Below are 20,566 nucleotides of genomic sequence, written 5' to 3' on the forward strand. Positions count from 1 at the left end.
ATGTGTTCGAAGTATCAAAATTACATGGATCCTCATGGTGGAGAGAAAGTTCAAACTGACTTTTTGATGCCTGAAAATTGAAATTTGGGAGCGGTTTTTTCACAGACTTTACATTAAAATTAGCTTTGCTTGAAATCATGAATATCCTACTTTTTCCAAAAACTGCGTCTTGTCCTCCAACTCCTCTTTATGATCTGGCTGAAGTTTGCAAGAGCCCATTGGCCACATCCAAACCACGGCGCTCGCTCGATGCTAGTCGATTAAAATTCAGGATAGAGGTTATGTGTTTGAAGTATCGAAATTACATGGATCCTCATGGTGGAATGAAAGTTCAAACTGACGTTTTGATGCCTGAAATTGGAATTTGGTAGCGTTTTTTTCACAGACTATGCATTAAGATTATAGCTTTACTTGAAATCATGAATATCTCAATTTTCCCAAAAACTGCGTCTTGTCCTCCAACTCCTCTTTATGATCTAGCTGAAGGTTGCAAGAGCCCATGGGCCGCATCCATTCAAACTGACTTTTTGATGCTTAAAAATTGGAATATGGGAGCGATTTTTTCACAGACTATGCATTAAGACTAGCTTTTCTTGAAATCATTCATAACTCAATTTTCCCAAAAACTGCTCCTTGTCCTCCAAGCCCCTAACCTCCTCTTTTTGCTCTAGCTGAAGTTTGCGACAGGCCATTGGCCACATGCAAACCACGGCGCTCGCCCGATGCGAGTCGATTAAAATTCAGGATAGAGGGTCCGGCTCCGGCGTGACACCGAAAGGACTCATCAATTTTGGACGGGCGTCCTCCTGCCCGTCCTCCGCCTCGGCGAGCTCGTCTCGAGATGCGAGCCCGCCGCCCGGGCCCTCCGTAATTAAACACAAGGTTCCAACAATCGATCGCTTCCGCGTGGCACCGGGCGCAGCGCAATTAGAGTCGATAGAACTCGACGTCGCCGTCGGTGTCACCCGATTTCAGCGACGTCCTGTGCCTGGCCACGGCGACGCCGAGCACCTGTAAGGTGGTCCCCGCGAGGTCCTGTCCATCAGTCATAGCTCGTGACGCCTCGTCACCCGAGCGCGCCGATGGTTCTTTGCTCGAGCTTCCGAGGCCCTCTCGTTTGTTGTGGCGCGTGAGATTTTCATCGAACCCCAAACAAGATTTTGTCGATGTAGATTTCCATCCGGAACTCCAATTGAAAGCGGGTTTATTCGTTGAACTACGTCAAACTACCGTCCCTTTGTAATTTACTCGAAATTCCGGTTCAAGTGTTGACGCGTAAAATTTTCATCGAACCCTAATCAGACTGTCCGAGATTTCGTGAATGCGGATTTCCATCAATATTCGTACAGTTTTGGCCGATTGCAATACTTGTCTTTCAGTTGTGACGTGTGAGATTTTGTCGATGTAGATTTCTGTCCGAAATTCCCGTCGAAAGCTGGTCTGTCTGCTGAGCTACGCCAATTACCACTACTTTTCCCCTTTGGAATTCGGTCAAAGTTTCGGCCGAAGTGTCAACGCGTAACGTTCGTATGAAGCACTTGTCTAACTTCTAGAGATTTGATTAATTTTTACGTCTAATTATGGTACAAAATGTAATTTTAATAAAAACGATGCTTTAATTGTGATGCGTTAAATTTTTATCGAGGCCCCGTCCGACTGAACGGGATTTCATAGATTTAATCGCCTGATTCGGTCAAATCTCCATCAGTTTTTTGTCGAAATTCGGTCGAAAATTTGGCCGAAACTGAATGTTGACGCAGCAGTTGTGACGCGTAAAAATACCATCTGACTACTATCAGTATTCAAAAGACTGACAAAAGCTATACAAGCCGACATGTATCGTTTTACTATTGTGTGACAAAGCTCTTCATAGAAAATCCGACGAACTACTCGACGAGAAGAACAAATCCCTAAAAAAAGCCAGGAAGTGAAGCCGAAAAGTTTTTAACCTATGAAAGAACCTGTGCAATTCGCCGGATTGAAATCTAAGAGTCAAAAGGAAGATCAGTTTCCCCCAAACGTAACTTAGATGGCCATTGTGGAGATAAGACGGCCTAGTTATCGCGTATTCAAGTCGGATTATACATTGAATTATTGTGCGTGTGTCTCGAGATCAACGTAGGGTCAAGTGTAGGGGTCACGTGAGTTTTCTCAATACTATGCAGAGGTTTGCAGATGTCAGAGAATGAAGGAGCAACTGTCGACGAGAAAGGAAATCATCTGGATTCACCCGATGCCACGCCGAAGGACGGAGATGCGGTCGACGAGACAAAATCTGGCGCGAACGGGGAGGCTTGCACTTTGGCCAGGGAGAACTCCTCGGTGTCTATTGGCGGCGAAGCTGAGACTGAGACTGCAACACAGAAGTTACCAGGTACCCGTTTTTTCCGCTCAGGACCGGATTTAAGGGTTTTGGGCTTATAGGCGCCGCACAGTGGATCGAGTCAATAGGAGAGGCCGGACAAAATTTGGAAACTTTAAACGCTTATAACCCCGTTTGTACAAAACTTTGTGGTTTTAAAAGTGGTTCAATTGGTTTTCTATTGAAATTGTCTACCTTAAGCACCCCTTGGAATGTGAAGTGTGACGAAATAAACATCACTGGAAATAAAAACACATTGGATCTAGAGTCTAGACTCTTGAAAACATTGACAAGAAAAAATGCTCTTGATTCAATCGGATTTTTGCTTGAATGAAGACGATATCCGCTTAAATTAAGAGGCTTGGTTCTTGATTTAAGCTAGATTCTGATTGAATCAAGAGTACTTTTTCTTGTCGATGTTTTTAAGAGTCTGGACTCTAGATCCAATGTGCTTTTTTTCCAGTGTGACATAATGTGCAGTCAAAAATTTCATGTCCGACCCCTCTGATTGACTCGATCCGCTGTGCGCTGTCATGGGGTGCGGAGTGCGGACCCGCTTCAAAGTTCAGCTCCCCGCCCAAGTGGCAGAGATCCCGATGAGTTGCCATTTGATCGGAGAACGTATCGCGATTTTGTCGACGTCGATTTATTGCAACGTTATCGGATGAAAAATTGCAATAAAGTGCATTTAAACGGCATTTCGCAATGAAATCGCGATTTTATCGACGGAGATTCATCGCAATATTATCGAACAATAAATTGTGATAAATTGAGATAAAATATCAACTTTTACAAGCGATATTTGTTGCGAATACGCAATAAATCAGCACGCAATCTACTCACCCGGTACTTTCAGAACATCAAATGGACGTATTTCTGCCAAACGGAGCTATGTGCATTGAAATATGAGCCCTGAGACCCATAAGAATATATGCGTAACAAGGCCCACGTCATAATGCACATAGTTCCGTTTGGCAGAAATACGTCAAAAAAAAAAACACAAGGTTTGGTGACCCATTTCCACTCTTCATACGGGTGGCTTCACGATAACTGGGATAGTTTTGTCGCCGTAACAGACAACACATTTTTCGGTCATATTTTTGGTAGAAATGATAATCACTCGAATTTTTTCGCATTGATCTTCAAAGGGTTACGTATTATAACGCTTTCTAATGATTTATTGCTCTACTTCTCAATTAACATTCTGTAAATTCCGAAAATGTTCTGCCTGTAACGCGGTAAAAAGTTAGCGTAACAGGCAGCACATTTTTGTCCATTTATATATTAAAATTGAAAAGTAGAGCGAAAAACTTTTTGAAAAGTGTTTTAACACGTTACCTTGTGTAGATCAATGCAAAAAAATTCGAGTGATTATCATTACTCCTAAAAATATGACCGAAAAATGTGTTGTCTGTTACGGCGACAAAACTATTCCAGTTATCGTGAAACCACCCTTTCGCGCCATATCGACAGTGTAAGTCGGCAATCACATAACTCGTTTGCGGAGTCTGAAAATCTCCGCCTCTATATTATTTTTTTAAAAGAGAACAAATTCACATCATTCTTTGAAATTTACGCAAAATTTTCTTCGCACAGAGAAGAAAAATCACGGTAGTTTTAAAGAATTGCCGTTGAGTAAATTTCCGTTCAAAAAATAAAGTATATGACAGGAAGTCTGCGACGTCGCAAACCGAGTTATGTGATTGCCGACTTACAACGTCGATATATTTCCCCATGCAGCGAGCTGATTATTGAATATAATAGACAAGGCAATAGACAAAGATGACAAACTGAAAATAATTTGAGCGATCCTATTGGTGGAGGCGGGTGGTTACAATGGACAAAGGAGATAAAGGATAGACTATAAAAAATCAACCCACGAGGAACACTGTAGTTAGTCCACCAGTTTCCCCTTAGTCTGTAGCAACCACGAATTTCAACCAATAGAATCGCTGAATGTTCCATATATCTTTTATGTCTATCGCTTTGTCTATCAATTTCAATAACAGCCCGCAGATAGATGCTTCTGCGGAAGAGCCTATTGCATTGTCTGAGATAGTTGAAAAATAAAGTCCAATAATTTGTTTTTTCTAGAAACTTCACTGTTTTCATCCGTAGGTCCCCCTTCCCTGTTGACGGTCGCATTTTTAGACACCGGTTTCAATTCTCCGTACTGCACGAGATCATTCACAAGAGCATTATTCGCAAGCGGTGGAACATTCGCAAAGCTAATCAAGCTAATCAAGCAATTACATTACCGAAAGTGTTCGGAGGTCTCATCATTTGTTCTGTGCAAGCCATGCCTAATCGATACATCTGTGGCGATGTCGCCTCGCTCCGGAATGTCGTTCCGCGTTGACTCTTTCGTCGTGTTTTTTCGGACGTTGTGGCAGCGGTGCTGCCCCCTAGCGTCGATCCCGCCGCGTGCGTTGACGTGCGCGTACGTGCCCCGGGTACTTAAAATGTTGAGGAAGCCCAAAACACGCGTAAGAATCCGCGCTGCACCACAGATGCGAAATTTCATGTCATTTTTTGATATGACAAGAAAATGTTTGTTGATACTTTTAATAAATTCGAGAAGCATTTGGACGCTAAAAGGAACTAGTGACGTGTGGGGAAGATGGGGTGTGCTTATGAAAGCTGCATAGGTAAAAATGTAAAAGTGAGCGTAATTCCTTTTGGGAAAATGAAAAATTGGGAATTTATATTAAATCATGAAGAACCAAAATATGCGAACTCATAAGCCGTGGGCATGTGACAAGAGAGTTTTGAAAAGGACTCATGAGTTAAAGCGCACAACTGTCCAGCTGGTTGCGCGGAGCCTGGTTGTTGCCGCTGACGTCACTGGCGTTTTAAAATTCCCATTCATTCTTACGGTCCTCAACTAACAAGCTCACTCCTCCTCTTTCACCCGTGTCTGGTTCCTTTCAGCATAAGTACGTCCATATAAGCGCCTATAAATGCGACGTCCACATGAGCCCCAAATGGACAAAATTTTCATAAGATACTCCTCTTCCTTCCGTGGATGGTCATAATTGGTAAATACCAGCTATCTAGAAACTAAAGATGAGGTGATTCTATGCTACGCCAACATTGAAATTCTTGACACACCAGGAGTAACAATTAGGTTAGGACGAAGATAGTCGGTCTCTATGGCTTCTTATGGGACTGTTGCTGAGTACGGACTTATGTAAAATTTAGAACCAACTGTTTGAAAATCTGGGTCCAGATATGGCACTTAGCCATTCATGATGTGAGTTTTCGATGAAAATTTCAACGCTAATTCATTTACTGTAAAAACTTCCGTAAGATCCCATGTATTTGAGGTTGTGACAGAGATAGCAATTGGCCATTTCCACTCCCCGCCCGCCTATCGGACGCCCGCTCCATGTGTGTCACATTTTTTCGTAGGCCACAACCAATCTACAGTTTCTATATCGTAGGTAAGTACTCATTTTTTTTTTAAAAAAAAAAAAAAAAACCTACATGTATGTACTTCCTTGTCAAAATCTCGATCTTTTGGTGCAGGTTGCATACCCGCCCCCTATGAACTTTGCGTTGATATTTTGAAACTTTTCAATCAAGAAAAACAAAAAGAAAAAAAATCAATCCGTAAAATGTTATCTTGCACCTCTGGAACAACCGAGGTGTACGTTTCGGTCGTCCGATCCTACAATTTCGTTGGAAATTTAAGAAAATGTCGAAAATCTGACAGCCGAGGCTCTTGTGGAGACATATTTGGCATATGCCTTAGAGAATAACGTGCTAACGAACAACGTAGTATGAGCATTCGAATGTTGCCACATTCCCTCGGATCATGGCCGGATTTATTTACTTTCCGCCCATGGGCCGCCTATATTTTGCCGCCCTCTTCTCATTCATTTTGAAACATCAATAAAAACCATCAATTGAACGTGCCGGAGGGAGAAGGGTGCATAAGACGCGTTCACTCGTGTTGGACACATTTTTTGCGTAAGCCCTGTCGACACTACTAGCAAAAGTTCACGGAACTTCGCGCGAAAATTCAGTTCCGTAAACCTATCTCTGTGGGGACAAGGCCTTCCATTTGTAAGAAATGAACTAAAAAATTAAGAAAGAACAAACATAAACGTGGTTTAATAATTTTAACTTCCGCCGCCGTGCCGCGCTGACCACACTGTGTTTGGCGCAATGCGTGAAGTATTCATGTAGTCTTGTAGGCACCGTGCGTTTCACGCCGCGCCGCGCCGCGCCGACCGTACTGTGTTTGACGCAATGCGTGAAGTATTCATGCAGTCTCGTAGGCGCTAATATGTGTTACATGCCGACCACCGCGTCGAGGGCTTCTCCCATCTCAAGTCCTCGTCATCATGTCTCTTTGCGCCGCGCCGCTCCAGGCCAAATTACGTGTTTGCTTTCTCTCTTAACTCAACTAATTAAAGGTGCCCAGTCTTTTGTATCGCCGAATCACGACAAAATTAGAAATTAATGAACTCTCATCAGGAAATGAGAGATTTTGTCACCTTTTCTTGTTTGTAATTTTTTTCTGAATCCGATTTTTTTGTACCAGCATATAAAAAAAATGCAAAATTTGCCACCCCTTAATTTTGCCGCCATAGGCCGCGGCCCATGTGGCCACCCCCTTAATCCGGCCCTGCCTCCGATTAAATAGTTATTATTCAAAAAAGTAATTAATGTTTTAATTTGATATCTTTAGATACTATGAATAAAACCTGGATTTTCTTTTAATTCTCTCTTTCGAAATAATTCGAAAGAAAAACCAAGGGAAGACATTCCAAAGTTTACCTGAGACTTTGTAGTCGATAAGAGTGTAACAGGCAACGTACAGATATCTTACGCCTTTACTTCTTTTTTGGCACACCAGTAAGGAAACAGTCGGGTGGTTTTTTGCCGAACACGCTGAGAAGAGAATGAGTGCTTAAATAAACTGACATGAGTTTAGCAGGAAGAAGCTGTGTTGATGTCTGATACACTGAAATAAAGAGTGAAAGCCATGTTGCATCCAGCAGGTTTGAAGGCGTTTTATTAGCTGCGATTGAATGGATAGGCAGAGCTCCTTAAAAGTGAATGGTGCAACAGCAACTTTGGCGCAAGTGCGTATTTTATGAGTCAGCAAATATTTTTCAATTGAAAATCGCGATGCAATTTTCTTTTTAAGGCTAGAGAAAAACTTTACTTATAAGGTCCTCCTCTCTGTTGCAATGTCGGTTAGCGGTTCTTCACACAGTTCCTCTCTGCTAAAGTTGGTTCTGATATTGAAATCAATCCGTGGTTTATTTAAATTAATTAATATGTGATGGATTAACCCTAGTCTGCCTGAGTGGGGTCAGATTGACCCCACGGGAGTTTCAACTCTTTGCCATTTCTCGTGGTATGCACGAAATTTTTTGTCCTTCACAAATAGCTCTACAAAAATATCTAGGAACACGATTTTGAAGGGGGAAAAAAAAATGTGCATGAGAGATCAAAAAATTCACGAGTACCCCTAGAAAGCCTGAGCGGGGTCAGATATCCTTATAACATATATTTTACCATTTAGCATCACAAAAGCTTACTTTGAAGCAGGTGTATTCATTTTTCTCTTTTTAATTTTTTTCAGAAACTTATAAAACAAGTAAAATTTTCCAGATTTTTTTCGTTTTCAGTATTTAGTAGCCCTATGATTTTTTTTTCTCATGCTGAGAACAACATGGCAACATGTGTATGATAAAATGGTTGCATATCCTGCGCCGTGTTTTTTTAAAACTTAGATAAGCTTTATGGTTAAGGCCTGTAAGGTTAGTGCACTGATATTAACTAAAAACATGAAAAAAACATAGTTAACTAATTGATTTTCAGCTGGGGTCAAATTGACCCCGCTCAGGCTTTCTCGTTGGTTCAGAGGCTCAGGCAGACTAGGGTTAAATTAATTAATCATTAAATTAATTGTTGAGTTTTTTTTTCTAAGAAAATATCGTAGATTTGATATAAATTTGAGTTTTAATATTTTAATTTCTATCCTTTTTTTGATCCGCCAGCAAAACCCAGTCTGAAGTCGAGCAGCAGCAACCACCAACTAACGAAGTCGAACTCGCAGTATCGGGTCCACTTCCCGGAACAGGAGGTCACGAAAATCGTCGAAACGGAGATCATCGTCGTTCCGTCATGCACCCAACGGGTGTTTTACCAGATGTTCTGCTGCTGCAGCCGTCCTTACAAACCCTAATTTACCTGACGAAACTAAGCTTGCAAAAAGCATGAGCTTACTACATTGCGTAAGATACGAGCGTAATTTTTGTAGTCTATTTTTTTTTCTTGTCTCAGCGCAAGCGCCTACACATATGTAAATAGGAACAACTACGATCAAAGAATGTTTGTCGAAATTTTGTTTCAAAATGCGTCTGAGACTTGTTTTTGGCTATCTTATACGAATCACTTGTATTCCAAAGGAAACAGGTCCATTTTATGAACCCTGACTTGCGTATATTTGTATGCATATTTCAGAAGGCTGATTATTAAAATTTATAGACCAAGCTATGGACAAAGCTATACAGACACAGGAGCTAAAGAAGGATGGAAGGATCCTTTAGGTTGAAATGGGTGATTGTTACAGCCAAAGGGGGGAAATGATAGACTAGCTGAAGGGTCTCTCCTGGGTGCCGTTACTCGGTCTATTCTGTACCTCCTTTGTGCATTATACAACCGCCATCTCCCACCAATAGAAGCCCTCCATTACCTCTTCATCTTCTTTGTCTATCAATTTCAATGATCAGCTTGCAGAGCTCATGAGAAAAATTAACTTATTTTCATGCGAAATCAACTGATTTACGTGGTAATTATGGCTTGATTTAAGTACTCGTTTGTCTACTTAAGTACTTACGATAAGTTGCGCCGACTTCGGAACAAACTGTGCTTTATGATCGAATAAGTTCTCAAAATGACTTCGTTTGAAAGAGATGCAAACTGCCGAGAAAACTTTTCGTCTGCTCAAAATGATGATTGATGAGCGTTCATAAGCACTTGAGATGACGAATATATATCAGGCTATCTAGTTTGCAAAACACATTGGTCAAACTAGGTTTAATTTTCTGAATAAATTACTTAGAAAGTTGTTCATCATTTGGGGAAAAAGTTGTGAAGTATCTAATAACCCTAACGCTAGGATAAACACATCGTCATCTTCCGGCCAAAGTAGCACAAGCGCCATGCTGCGTTTAAAAATTTCCGCCGCCATTTTATTTTTTTACAGAGAAATTGTTGGTTGAATCTGTTTGAAAATTTCACTAAATTTCATCGGCAGTGCGAAGGAAATTAAGTGAAATTTTCGGACAGCTTCGTTGCACAATTTCTCTGTAAAAAATAAAAAGGCGGAGGAAGTTTTTAAACGTTGCAGGGCGCTTGTGATCCTTTGGTCGGAAGGCGACGACACAATGTGAGGGCTTTGCCTTTAGAACCGGCGGAAGAATAAACCAACATGACAAACGAGAATACGTACTGTAAAAAATCTCACACATTGATCACTATTCTGCCGTGATTGCGAAGAGAGCAATGAGTGCATGTTGGGATGAACCTCGAGACACATAAAAGCGTGTGTCAATCATGGCTCAAACAGAAATGCACTTACTGCTCCAGTGGCGTGGTGTGAATTGCAATGTATCGATTGTTATGCCATTTAAACCTGTGGTAAAGAATCGATTATTAAGGTGTTCGCTGCGAACACTCTGTTTATCGATCCTTCTCCATACTTTTAAATGGTATAACAATCGATAATTCGCGATTCACGCCACGGCACTGTACTGCTCCTCTCTTCTTTAACACGGTGGTATTGCAATATTGGTCTCCTCTTATCAAATCATACCAAATGCCTTCTTAATATCTTAGTCTGGTTCTCTTACACAAGGAGCCAGTGGCGTGGCGTGAATGATCGATCATCGATAGTTCTCCATTTAAAGCTATGATAAAGAATCGATTATTGAGGTGTTCGCTGCGAACACCCTATTTATCGATCCTTTTCCATAGGTTTAAATGGCACACCAATCGATATATCGCAAAGCACGGCACGCCACTGCAAGGAGTCTATGCAATGGAACGAGAGCGTCTACCGTCATTTCTTGCTCAAGTCTCAAATCTAAATGAGAAAAAATGAATTTAAATTGCAATAAAGAATGAGCATTAATTAGTTAACGTGACATAAAACAGTTTCAACATGTATAATTTCGAATATTAGCTTCTGCTGTACATATGCATGCATGCACATCAGATTATTTTTGTAATTATTTGAACAGAAAAAACGTATTTACCCGATCTACAGCATGTAATCATGTGGATTTTTCGTGGTAGGTTTTGTATTGTAGATAATTAAATGAAAAATGAAAAATGAAAGATGGACATCGCTTGTTTTACATTCATTTAAACTGCCGACTTGCGATGGCCACCATCGCACCATTGAATTGAATGACGTCGTCGTCTCTTGTATGAAAGAACGTAACTCCATTTAAAGGTTGCCGAATGGACTCAAATAATTACATTTTTTGCGAGATTCTGCCGTCATAGCGAAGAGAGCAGTTGGTACATTCCTGTATGAGCCATGCTTAGCACATGCTTTTATTATGTCTCGAGGCTCATCCCAGAATGTACTTACTGCTCTCTTCGCTATCACGGCAGGATTTTTGTCAATTTTATTTTTGCACAGGATCAGAGGAAAAATTAGTTAAAGTCTCAGATAGAGATGCCCAAGGATCTTCCGGTAGAAATGCAATTTGCAAGGAGAGATTTGCCAACGTTGAAATGAGGGACTGTAGGGACAAGACGCATGATTGCAGTTTTTGCTATTCCGAGAAATACGTATTCGAAATATCGAAATTACATGGATCAGTATGGTGGAAAGAAAGTTCAAACTGACTTTTTGATGCCTAAAAATTTGAATTCGGGAGCAAATTTTTCACAGACTAGCTTTACTTAAGACTACTACTACAGCTTAAGACTAGCTTTACTTGAAATCATTAAAATCTCGATTTTTCCAAAAACTGCACTTAAGCGCCGTCCTCCAAGCCCCTCAAATGTACACTGTTAAAAATCAATGATTTACTCTGAGTGAATAGCCAGCGTGAAAAAAAATCCAGCGCGAATTTCGCGTCGTACTCTGAGTGAATAGATCAGAGCGTAAATATCACCAACAACGGACGAATTAGTTGGGGTACCTCAATAAGCGAGTTTCAGGACATTCCGTCAACAATTTTTCGTCTGCGCACCTGTTTTGTTCAGTAGTTAACGTCCACGCGTAAAATAAGCAACAGTCACGTGGTCCAAGCGTCATATTTTAGCCCGCATGTAAAATTAGATTTACAATATCGAACGGAGAAAATTGAGAGAGAAGCAGGTGTTGTTATGGTACCTCATTTTTTAAATGAAATGTTACTTTCTTCTTTTGACTCGCCTTTTCAAATTTTCATTGGTGAATATTTGGTTTTATTTCTATCCTTAAAATTTTCTACATGAAATATACCTTAAATGTATTTAATTTTTTCTTTTTATTATGAAAACATTACTTTATTTTAAAAATATTTACATTTTTAAAGCGTGACAAATATTTGTAAAATATTTTCCAAGCGACGGCATCGATATTAATGTCAATGAGCCGTATTTATATTGAAAGAAACTATACGAAAATGAATAAAAGAGGGAAAAAAACCAAAGGACACGCAATCTATGGTTTTAACCCTTTCCTACATCGCTATTTTAGAAGTAAATACTTCCAATTTTAAGCGTTTGGTTGCGCGTACACCACGCTGCAGCACAGTAAAAGCACAAAATATAAAAGAAAAAATTAAAGTGCTTTGGAAATCATTCAATTTGATACGGAACTACCTTCATATTCACAAAACACACATTATGTTTTCCTTCAATACATACTTTTTTTTCATCAATATAAATGAATATAATGCATGAAGAGAGTGCAAACATGTCAAAATCATGAGTTGAAAAACGCTGACTCCGCGAGTTTAAATACATATTAGAGCCTAATACATATAGAGCGGAGCGGAGCGGCTTGCTGCTAGCGCAAAGTCCACATTCGCGCCTACAAACCTAAGGGGATACTTCACGCATGGCGCAATGCGTGAAGTATCCCCTTAGGTTTGTAGGCGCCCGTGAGCGTCCTGCGCTGCAGCTGGTAGCATGCCGCGCCGGCCGTGCCAAGGCGCCTCAAGCTACTGTATCACATGAGAGGTGTTGCACATAATTAAACGGACTTTATAGCACTTCAACCTAATATATTAATACCAACATATTGAGTATAACGTAAAAAATATTTTCATTTGAATCAAGAATGAAATCGCTAAATGAAAGCGGGTCTCTGCTTGATGTAAAGTTTTTCTGCGGTAAATTTTGAATACAGATACTAGGACTTAGTAAGTTGTTCGACTTTACCAGGACCTCCTGGTACGAGCGCCGAATGGCAAAGTGGTAGAACACTCGTCTATCACCGCCGCGATTCGGGTTCAAATTCATGCTGCGGCAATTCCGTTTTTCGTTTGCCTGTCAGATTTTCACTCCGGCCAGAGCGCGGAATTCGCGCCGAGCTTATTTCACGCCGGATCCGTGCACTCAGAGTAACAGGTGGTCAAAAAAGGAACTGAGTAAGCGTGAATTTCGCGCCGAGATTTTTAACAGTGTAGTTACGTTCTTTCGTGAAGGAAACAACTAGAGTCCCTTTATACTGAGAGTCAAAACAACACCCCTAATGGAGTCACAAACGGGAATAAAGATTACAGAAATTGAACGTTCTTTGTAATCTTTGATCGGACCATTCTAAACTTCCTTTCTCCGTCCTTCTCTCATTCCGTTTGTTCCTTGCCGAACCCGTAATTCCCTGGTCCATTCCAGAATATAATCTTTGCAATCGGTGAAAATGTAATCTTTATTCCCGTTTGTGACACTGTGAAGGCATAAAATACGGGAATCAATCAGAAATGGATTCACACTGTCTTGACTCTCAGTATGAAGGGACTCTAGAAACAACGAAGTGAGACCAGGAAGGAAGGATAAAAATGAAAAACGGTGTTATACAAGAAACTCTTTATTTGCGCTTCGGGTCTGAGCCTTTCTCTTGCCGCAGCTAGAACTACATATCAGAACAGGATTATTACTTTTTTTAGCCACCAGAACACTCATTGAGCAGCGTATTTACAGACATGTCTTTAACCATACATATACACCAAATTGATACATTATTTACAAGTACGTCAACAACTTTATTTACACCTTTTGTCTAAAAACTAGCACTTAATTAGAGAAGAGAGACTCGTGCCTCGGACCCTTCCAAACATTGGCGGATCCAGCAATTTAGCAATATTATTTTTATCCATTTAAACCTATGGAAATGTATCTGTCGCAGGCAAATAGTGAAATCAGGCATTTAGTAAAATGCCTAAGCAGATGGTTAAATTTTGACGGTCTACAAAATTTTGTGAATTTTTGGCGAACAGGTAACAAGTTTTCAATATTTTGGGAAAAATAACTCATCAAATCTACCAACTCCTCTTATCTCTTCCTCTTTTATTGCCTCTCATATTTTTAAATGATGAAATTCTAAAAATTCTGTATTTTATAACATGCTGGAAATGTCAAGATAAATGTCTGTTCAGGAGCTAAAAATCGTTTAAAATCCTTTGGTGTGATGCAAATTTTTACAGATAACTTTTTCTTACAGGAGCAATTAATTATTTTGTCTAAAATTAGGAGAAGAATCAAAATTTCAATCTAAGTTAGAATATTTGGCCATTTGCCTAGGCATTTGACAAAATGCCTGATTTTACTATTTGCCTGTGACATATCGATTCTTGGAGGAACCAGGTGTTCCGACAACATCTATTATTTAACAGGTTCAAATGGAGGAAACCGGGGGTTGTCAAATTGCTAGATCCGCTTCTGCTTCCAAATGGTAGGAAAGTTCGATCATTGTATAATGGGTGAGTTGCGCAGGTCACAAACTCGTGTTTTGATGCTTTCTTCTTGTCGATCAGCTAAAAATAACAAGATCTGTCCAAACAGAAACTTTCTAGTTTCAATATTTACCGAGATTTCCCGCTTTGAAAAATGCGGTTTATGACGTCATCCACCGCGGCAATGAAACCCTTGGTTTTTTCCATCTTGCTTTCAGCCGAGTTTCACGTTGAGTAACGTTGCACATTTGTGTCTCGCCGATTGATGGAAGCAAGGTGGAAGAAACCAAGGGTGTCACTACTGCGGTGGGTGACGTCATACACCGAATTTTTCAAAGCGCAATATCTATGTTAATACTGAACATGGAGAGTTGCTGCTGGGGCAGATCTCATTATTATCAGCTAATCAAGGCATCAAAACACGATTTTGTGACCGGCGCAACTGATCCACTGTGTGTGTGTCAGAAATGAAAAGGGAGCTTCCAAAAGCTGAAACTACCTTTGAAAAAAGGCAAATCAAGACCGGCACTTTGGCCACGCTGATCATACTTAAGACTATCAGATAGAGATTAAGACAGACTGATGAATGGACTGCAGTTTGCAAAAAGAACTACTGTTTCCAACTCATCCAGAAATCACCTATCTGCACGTGAAATTAAACGGCACAAACATTGTTTCTAAAATGAGCCAGAATGGAGGTGTTGCATGTGTGAGGAATTTGCGATTTGACTACTGATTCTTTTGTAAAAGTTCGCGTGGAACACGATGGTGCCACTAGTTTTCTCTGAAATTAACTCCTATGCTCAAAAAAAGCTCTCAAGTTGAGGCCAAAACGGAGGGTATATCCCACGCTATCCTGAGAGTCCGCCTCTACATCAAGACAAACTCTCCATGCAAAGATAGGGAGCAAATACATTAGCAGTGATACCGTGTTTTCAGTTTTAGAGCTCCCAAATAAAGTGGCAGCCCTGTCAATATATTTTCTCCCTGTCTTTGCATGGAGAGTTGGTCTTGATGTAGAGGTGGACTCTCCGGATAGTGTGGGATATCCCCTCCATTTCGGCCTCAACTTGAGAGCTTTTTTTGAGCTTGGGAGTTAATTTCAGAGAAAACCAGTGTCACCATCGTGTTTCTCGCGAACTTTTACAAATGAATCAACAGTCAAATCGCAAATTCCTCACACATGCAACATCTTCATTGCATCAGGCTCATTTTATCAGTATTCTGCTTCTGTAAATTATAGATACGTGTGCTACCGTTACGTTTGAATAAGTTCTTCAACCGAAGAGTATCGGATATCCCAATTTCACTTCTTGAATCTCCTTTGATCACAATTTAGTCCGTCCAACGAGACTGCGTTTTCGGGCTGAAGGCGAATCGACGAGCAACCCGAGCGTAAACACAATCATAACAGTCGACTTGGGCGGATCGCCGGGGCTTTTCGATTGGCGTTCGCTACTGTATTCTTTAGATCAAAAAAGGGGGAAATGTAGTTTTACGAAATACCAAGCTAACCTGTATCGGTGAACTTTCATTTCAGCCGATCCCCGCGGGTTAGCGAGAGATTATTTTCTAAGCTCTTTTGATGTAAGATGCTTTTCTTCTCAAAGTCGGACGGCGCGCCGCGCCGGTGCAATGGGTCAGTTTCACCGGCCAAACATTCGTGCTTTGATGGTTCGGGCTGCCCCAGCGCAAAATATAAAATCTGCCCGAACACTGGAAAAAAAAAAAACACATTGGATCTAGAGTCTAGACTCTTAAAAACATTGATACGAAAAAATACTCTTGATTCAATCAGATTTAAGCTTAAATTAAGAACCAAGCCTCTTAATTTGAGCGGATTTCCTTTGGATTTAAGCTTAAATCTCATTGAATCAAGAGTCCTTTTTCTTGTCAATGTTTTCAAGAGTCTGGACTATAGATCCAATGTGTTTTTTTTTTCCAGAGAACGCTGTTTTGTAACGATTAGAATTGAATCGGCGAGAGCGGAAACACACTTACTCGGTGACTCGAAAATGCTCAATTTTTGTTGAAGACAGTCAGTTTCGTAAAGGTCATTGAAGTTAACGAAGTTAACGCATCTGTTCCAACTTGGACCTTTAAGGTGACCTTAAGTACTCGTCTTCCGGCACCAGACATCCTTTTTTTAGACCAACTTCTTCACCTACTGAGCAGTTTTTCCGTGTGTCTTGATTATTTTCATTTTTTCGAGTTGGTGTGTTTTCGCTCTTACTGATTCAATTGAAGTGGACCTTTAGCTTTGGCGCAAAACATTCTGTGCACAATCAAAATATTTCAAATTTTCATCAGTAGATGCATTATTTTGGAAGAATTGACATTCCAGTCTCTTGCTGTATCATTAAGGAATGTTCGTGCCAAAAATCACATTCCAAAAACTGAAAATAAAGTCAATAAGTTCTATCTACTTCGATACGCTAAAATCGTTTTCATTACAATTTCATTCATTGAATTGCATTTCAATCTCATCGATTTCATGGTCGAGTCGAAACAATGGACAGGCTTTTCAAGTTCTAATGATTCAAAGGAATGCCAGTACAAGTTTCCCCTCTTTTTTGGTAGTAAGTTGCATCTGTGGGATTGCGACTGTGAATAATGTAATAAAATTTGATAAATTACGTGAACAAATTTCAAGGGTCTTCCCTCAGAAGAGCTCTGCTCTCATCATCGACAAATTGAGTTGAAACGCACTTATTGCTGCATGTGCAAACTTCAACGCTCCGGTCAGTTGATCATTCAATACCATCTTACATATCAGTGGCAAAGCGCGAATGATCGATTATCGATATTTCCCCACTTGAAGCTATGATAAAGAATCGATTATTAAGGTGTTCGATGTGAACACCCTGTTTATCGATCCTCTCTCATAGGTTTAAATGACAGATCAATCGATGTATCGAAAAACACACCACGCCACCGTTACATATCGCGGCGGACCTTGCATGGTATAAACTAGGTTACTGCCTACGCAAGGAAGTTAGGAACAATAAAAATAAAGTCTTAAATGACTAAATTCTATTCTAAATGACAGCGGCACACTGCTAAGCGAAAATCTGTCCCTATTTAGACCTATTAAATCAATATCTCACTTAGCAAAATAGCTTTATCTCATAACATTGACTCATGAATGACATAATTAAATATTACTGATTGATTTTGTTCGAAGTTTTTGAGACCCTGTATTAAAATATAATTAAAATTAAATGGAAGACTTGAAACAGTATTATCATCACATACATAAAATTATGAACATAGTTAGCGAAATGCAGAAATAAAAAAGACAGAGAAAAATAAACAAACCCATTCTCTTCGGCTAAAAGCTTTGCATACTCAGAATATGCAAGTACACAGATAAACATTTATAAAACAAGTACTATTCTACAATTTATTGTACAATTGTACCATATGGTCTGGTATATTGCATGATATTGAAACAATAGATTTTTGATATCTCTTTAGAGAGTCGATGCCGTGAAGATGAAAAGCAAAATTCCATCATCACCCTCAAAATGATGATGTGCGTCAATGATACGAATTGCGTGCTGACAAGATGATTCATCTTAATTCTGACGGCTCAAAATTCCCTCTTCTGGGTTATTTCTCGGGAGGGATATTGACCAATTAGTGTTATAATATAAAGTTTGCGCAGGTCAGAGCTGGGTTACGAGTGTTGCGATGTAATATTATACAAAGGAATAGGTTTATAAAACAAACTATAATGTATCTGCAATCCGCCAATCAGAAATAGAGATTGAAATCCAAGACCGGAGTCAGCAGCTGCAACGTTTACTTAAACGAGCACTTGATGGAGAATTCGCACGACAAAATTTGAGAGTGCTCGACGAGCTTACAATCAGTTCGCTTTTTCAGTTCTTTATACAATTTTTTCTGAAATGGGAAATTTTAGAAAAACACGAGAAAAAGGAAAGAATGTACCACCTTGTGACGTCATCACACGGCATTTTCCATTTATGCACATGAATTTCAGCAGATTAGATCATTTTGCCATATCTTAGATAATTGTTTAGTTTAGAAACAAAAATATTCTCGGGATTGCTTCACTAGATAGTTTTCACTTAAAAATGAAATTCATCAAATAGACACCTGCAAAATCTTCATCGTTTTGATGCCAAAAATCGGTGAAAATTCGAATTCTGAGATTCATTTCCTGTATGCATTTTTAACCGATTTTCGATTCAAAAAACGCCATGCTCTCACCATGACAGTACCGCGGCTTTAATAGTCGATTATCGATCTTTCCTTATTTGAAGCTGTGGTAAAGAACTGATTATTAAGGTGTTCGTGGCGAACACCCTGTCAATCCATTATTTTCCATTGGTTTAAATGACAGATCAATCTATACATCGCAAAGCAAGCCACGCCATTGCACCAGAACATCACAGAAAGTCCATCAGTGTCCGATCTTGGATTTTCAGCTCTCCTTGTAGAAAACCGAATTGAGAGGGTGATTCTTTGACTATATTTTCAAACCCACCGTTGAGGGATAAAGCGTACTCCTCACCTTAAATTTAAATGGTTTAGGAGACTCGCGTGTGAGTGTAAGATGTAAGAGAGTGGTGGCGTTAGCACAGGCAGAAGGGGAGGGGGTGGTTCATCCCCTCCGGAAGCTGGGAAAGAACGTGAAAGAACTTGGAAAGACAAACAAAAGTGAGCTCTTACGATGCAAGTAAATCAGCTATTTACTTTGACCTATGTGTTTACCATTCCTCGTCGGAGTCGCAAATGTTTTCACTTGCGATCCTCCCTCTCTCCCTCTCTTCTCTCCCGGTCAACAGAAGCTTCCGGGTTCCCAACTTTTCACGAAACCTTCTATTCAGAGTGATTTTGGAAATTTTGAAACTCTAACGTTACTCCTCGGATATTTATTGTCGACGGGAAAGTTTTATGGGTTAATTTATTCTGCGAATGATGCAAACCACACTACCATTCTAAATTGTCTCCGATAAAACGATTTTTTTATTTATTCTAGAAAAGTCGTGCATCTAGTTAGTTCTTGTTTGTTTCTTTTTTGTAAAATAAAAAAAAAATTCACAACAGCATAAACGAGCACTGGTTCAATCAGTCTTGGTTTAAATTCGAGGATAAAACCAAACTATACCGCACTATTACGTTAGAAAAATTGTCTAATGTTAAAACCTGTGCTTGAGACTTACAGAGAGGGACTATCCTACAAGCCCTGGATATTCAAATTTTCCAATTTTGAAAATAGACCCTTTTTCGGACCAATAAGGAACATTTGGCTCTTATCACCCATTTTTGAATTCCGATAAGGTCAAAACCGAGCCACCCCATTCGACATTATTACAATTATTAAGAGGATAATAACCTAATGGAGTTTTCGGGTTATTCGGCTCATTTTTTTGGAATTCAATTTGACAGGATTACGAAGGAAACCAGAAAAGACTGCCGCAATCTAAACTCTGAGGTTTAATTGCCCGTATTCAGAATTTGCATCCGTCTAATTTATGAACCCTCTTCGGGAGATGAGTCAAAAATTTTGAATTTGATCGTCATTGCTGCCAACATGGAAAACTGCACCGTAATTGAGGAGAAGTCCGTTCCGTAATAACAGAGGTTGGCAGCACGTGGAAACGATCCGAATCCACTCGCGCAAAATTCGCTTCTTCTAATTTCGGCAAACATTGCAATTGAGAGGACTAATCCGGTGTAGTTTTCCCACGTTTCGTCTACAAGGATTGGGAGCCTTTTGGTTATAGCATCGGTCGATCAGTCTTGTAGAAAACAATTGATTTACAAGGAGTAAGACTGGAGCAGGAGAGACAGCCTCCATACGACGGGAATGAGGAACAGCGACGAGAACTCTGGCACGACGGTGGCGCCCTCATCAGCGACGGCACTGGACGTGATCGGCTCGGCAGCGGGCTTCACGGCAACTAGAAAACACAAATCGTTACGTGAAAAATCCTACTCGATTGATTCCATTTCTTGGGACTTGTTACAAATTTTCCGCTAACATATCAGGTAAGAATCAGAATTTGATATCAATTTGTTCACTAGGACTGCACAAGATTTTTGTGAATGACAAAATTTTAACGAGGTTCACTTGAAGAAACTACTATTTCTTCGGACGCGTTTTGGGAGCTCTGCCGCACAGTGGTCTTAGGACAAAAAATGCAACAAAAAAATACCCAAAAATGATTTGCAAGGCAAGGGGTCAATCCATGATACGAGTAGACTTAAAATTGCGAAAAATCAAAATATTGGCTGATCCTATTTTCGAGAA

General features: G+C 40.0%; 2 protein-coding genes across 7 annotated transcripts in view; one reads left to right on the forward strand and one right to left on the reverse strand.

The window, feature by feature from the left end:
• Positions 1-1,008: 1,008 nt before the first annotated feature.
• Positions 1,009-10,729, forward strand: LOC109037091 (uncharacterized). The gene is made up of 2 exons (XM_019051588.2): positions 1,009-2,374; positions 8,380-10,729. Exons 1-2 carry the CDS (start codon positions 2,176-2,178, stop codon positions 8,565-8,567), a joined length of 387 nt encoding a protein of 128 aa, XP_018907133.2. The 5' UTR covers positions 1,009-2,175; the 3' UTR covers positions 8,568-10,729.
• A 2,673-nt stretch (positions 10,730-13,402) lies between these two features.
• Positions 13,403-20,566, reverse strand: part of LOC109036932 (uncharacterized) — a 342,569-nt gene continuing 335,405 nt past the window's right edge. For all 6 annotated transcript variants that reach the window (XM_072299695.1, XM_072299690.1, XM_072299691.1 and 3 more), the window contains one exon: positions 13,403-20,216. In XM_072299695.1, the coding sequence (XP_072155796.1) occupies positions 20,074-20,216 (143 nt within the window). In that variant the 3' untranslated portion in view covers positions 13,403-20,073. The remainder of the gene's footprint in view (positions 20,217-20,566) is intronic.

The sequence above is a fragment of the Bemisia tabaci genome, chromosome 4, assembly GCF_918797505.1.
Source record: "Bemisia tabaci chromosome 4, PGI_BMITA_v3".
NCBI lineage: Eukaryota > Metazoa > Arthropoda > Insecta > Hemiptera > Aleyrodidae > Bemisia > Bemisia tabaci.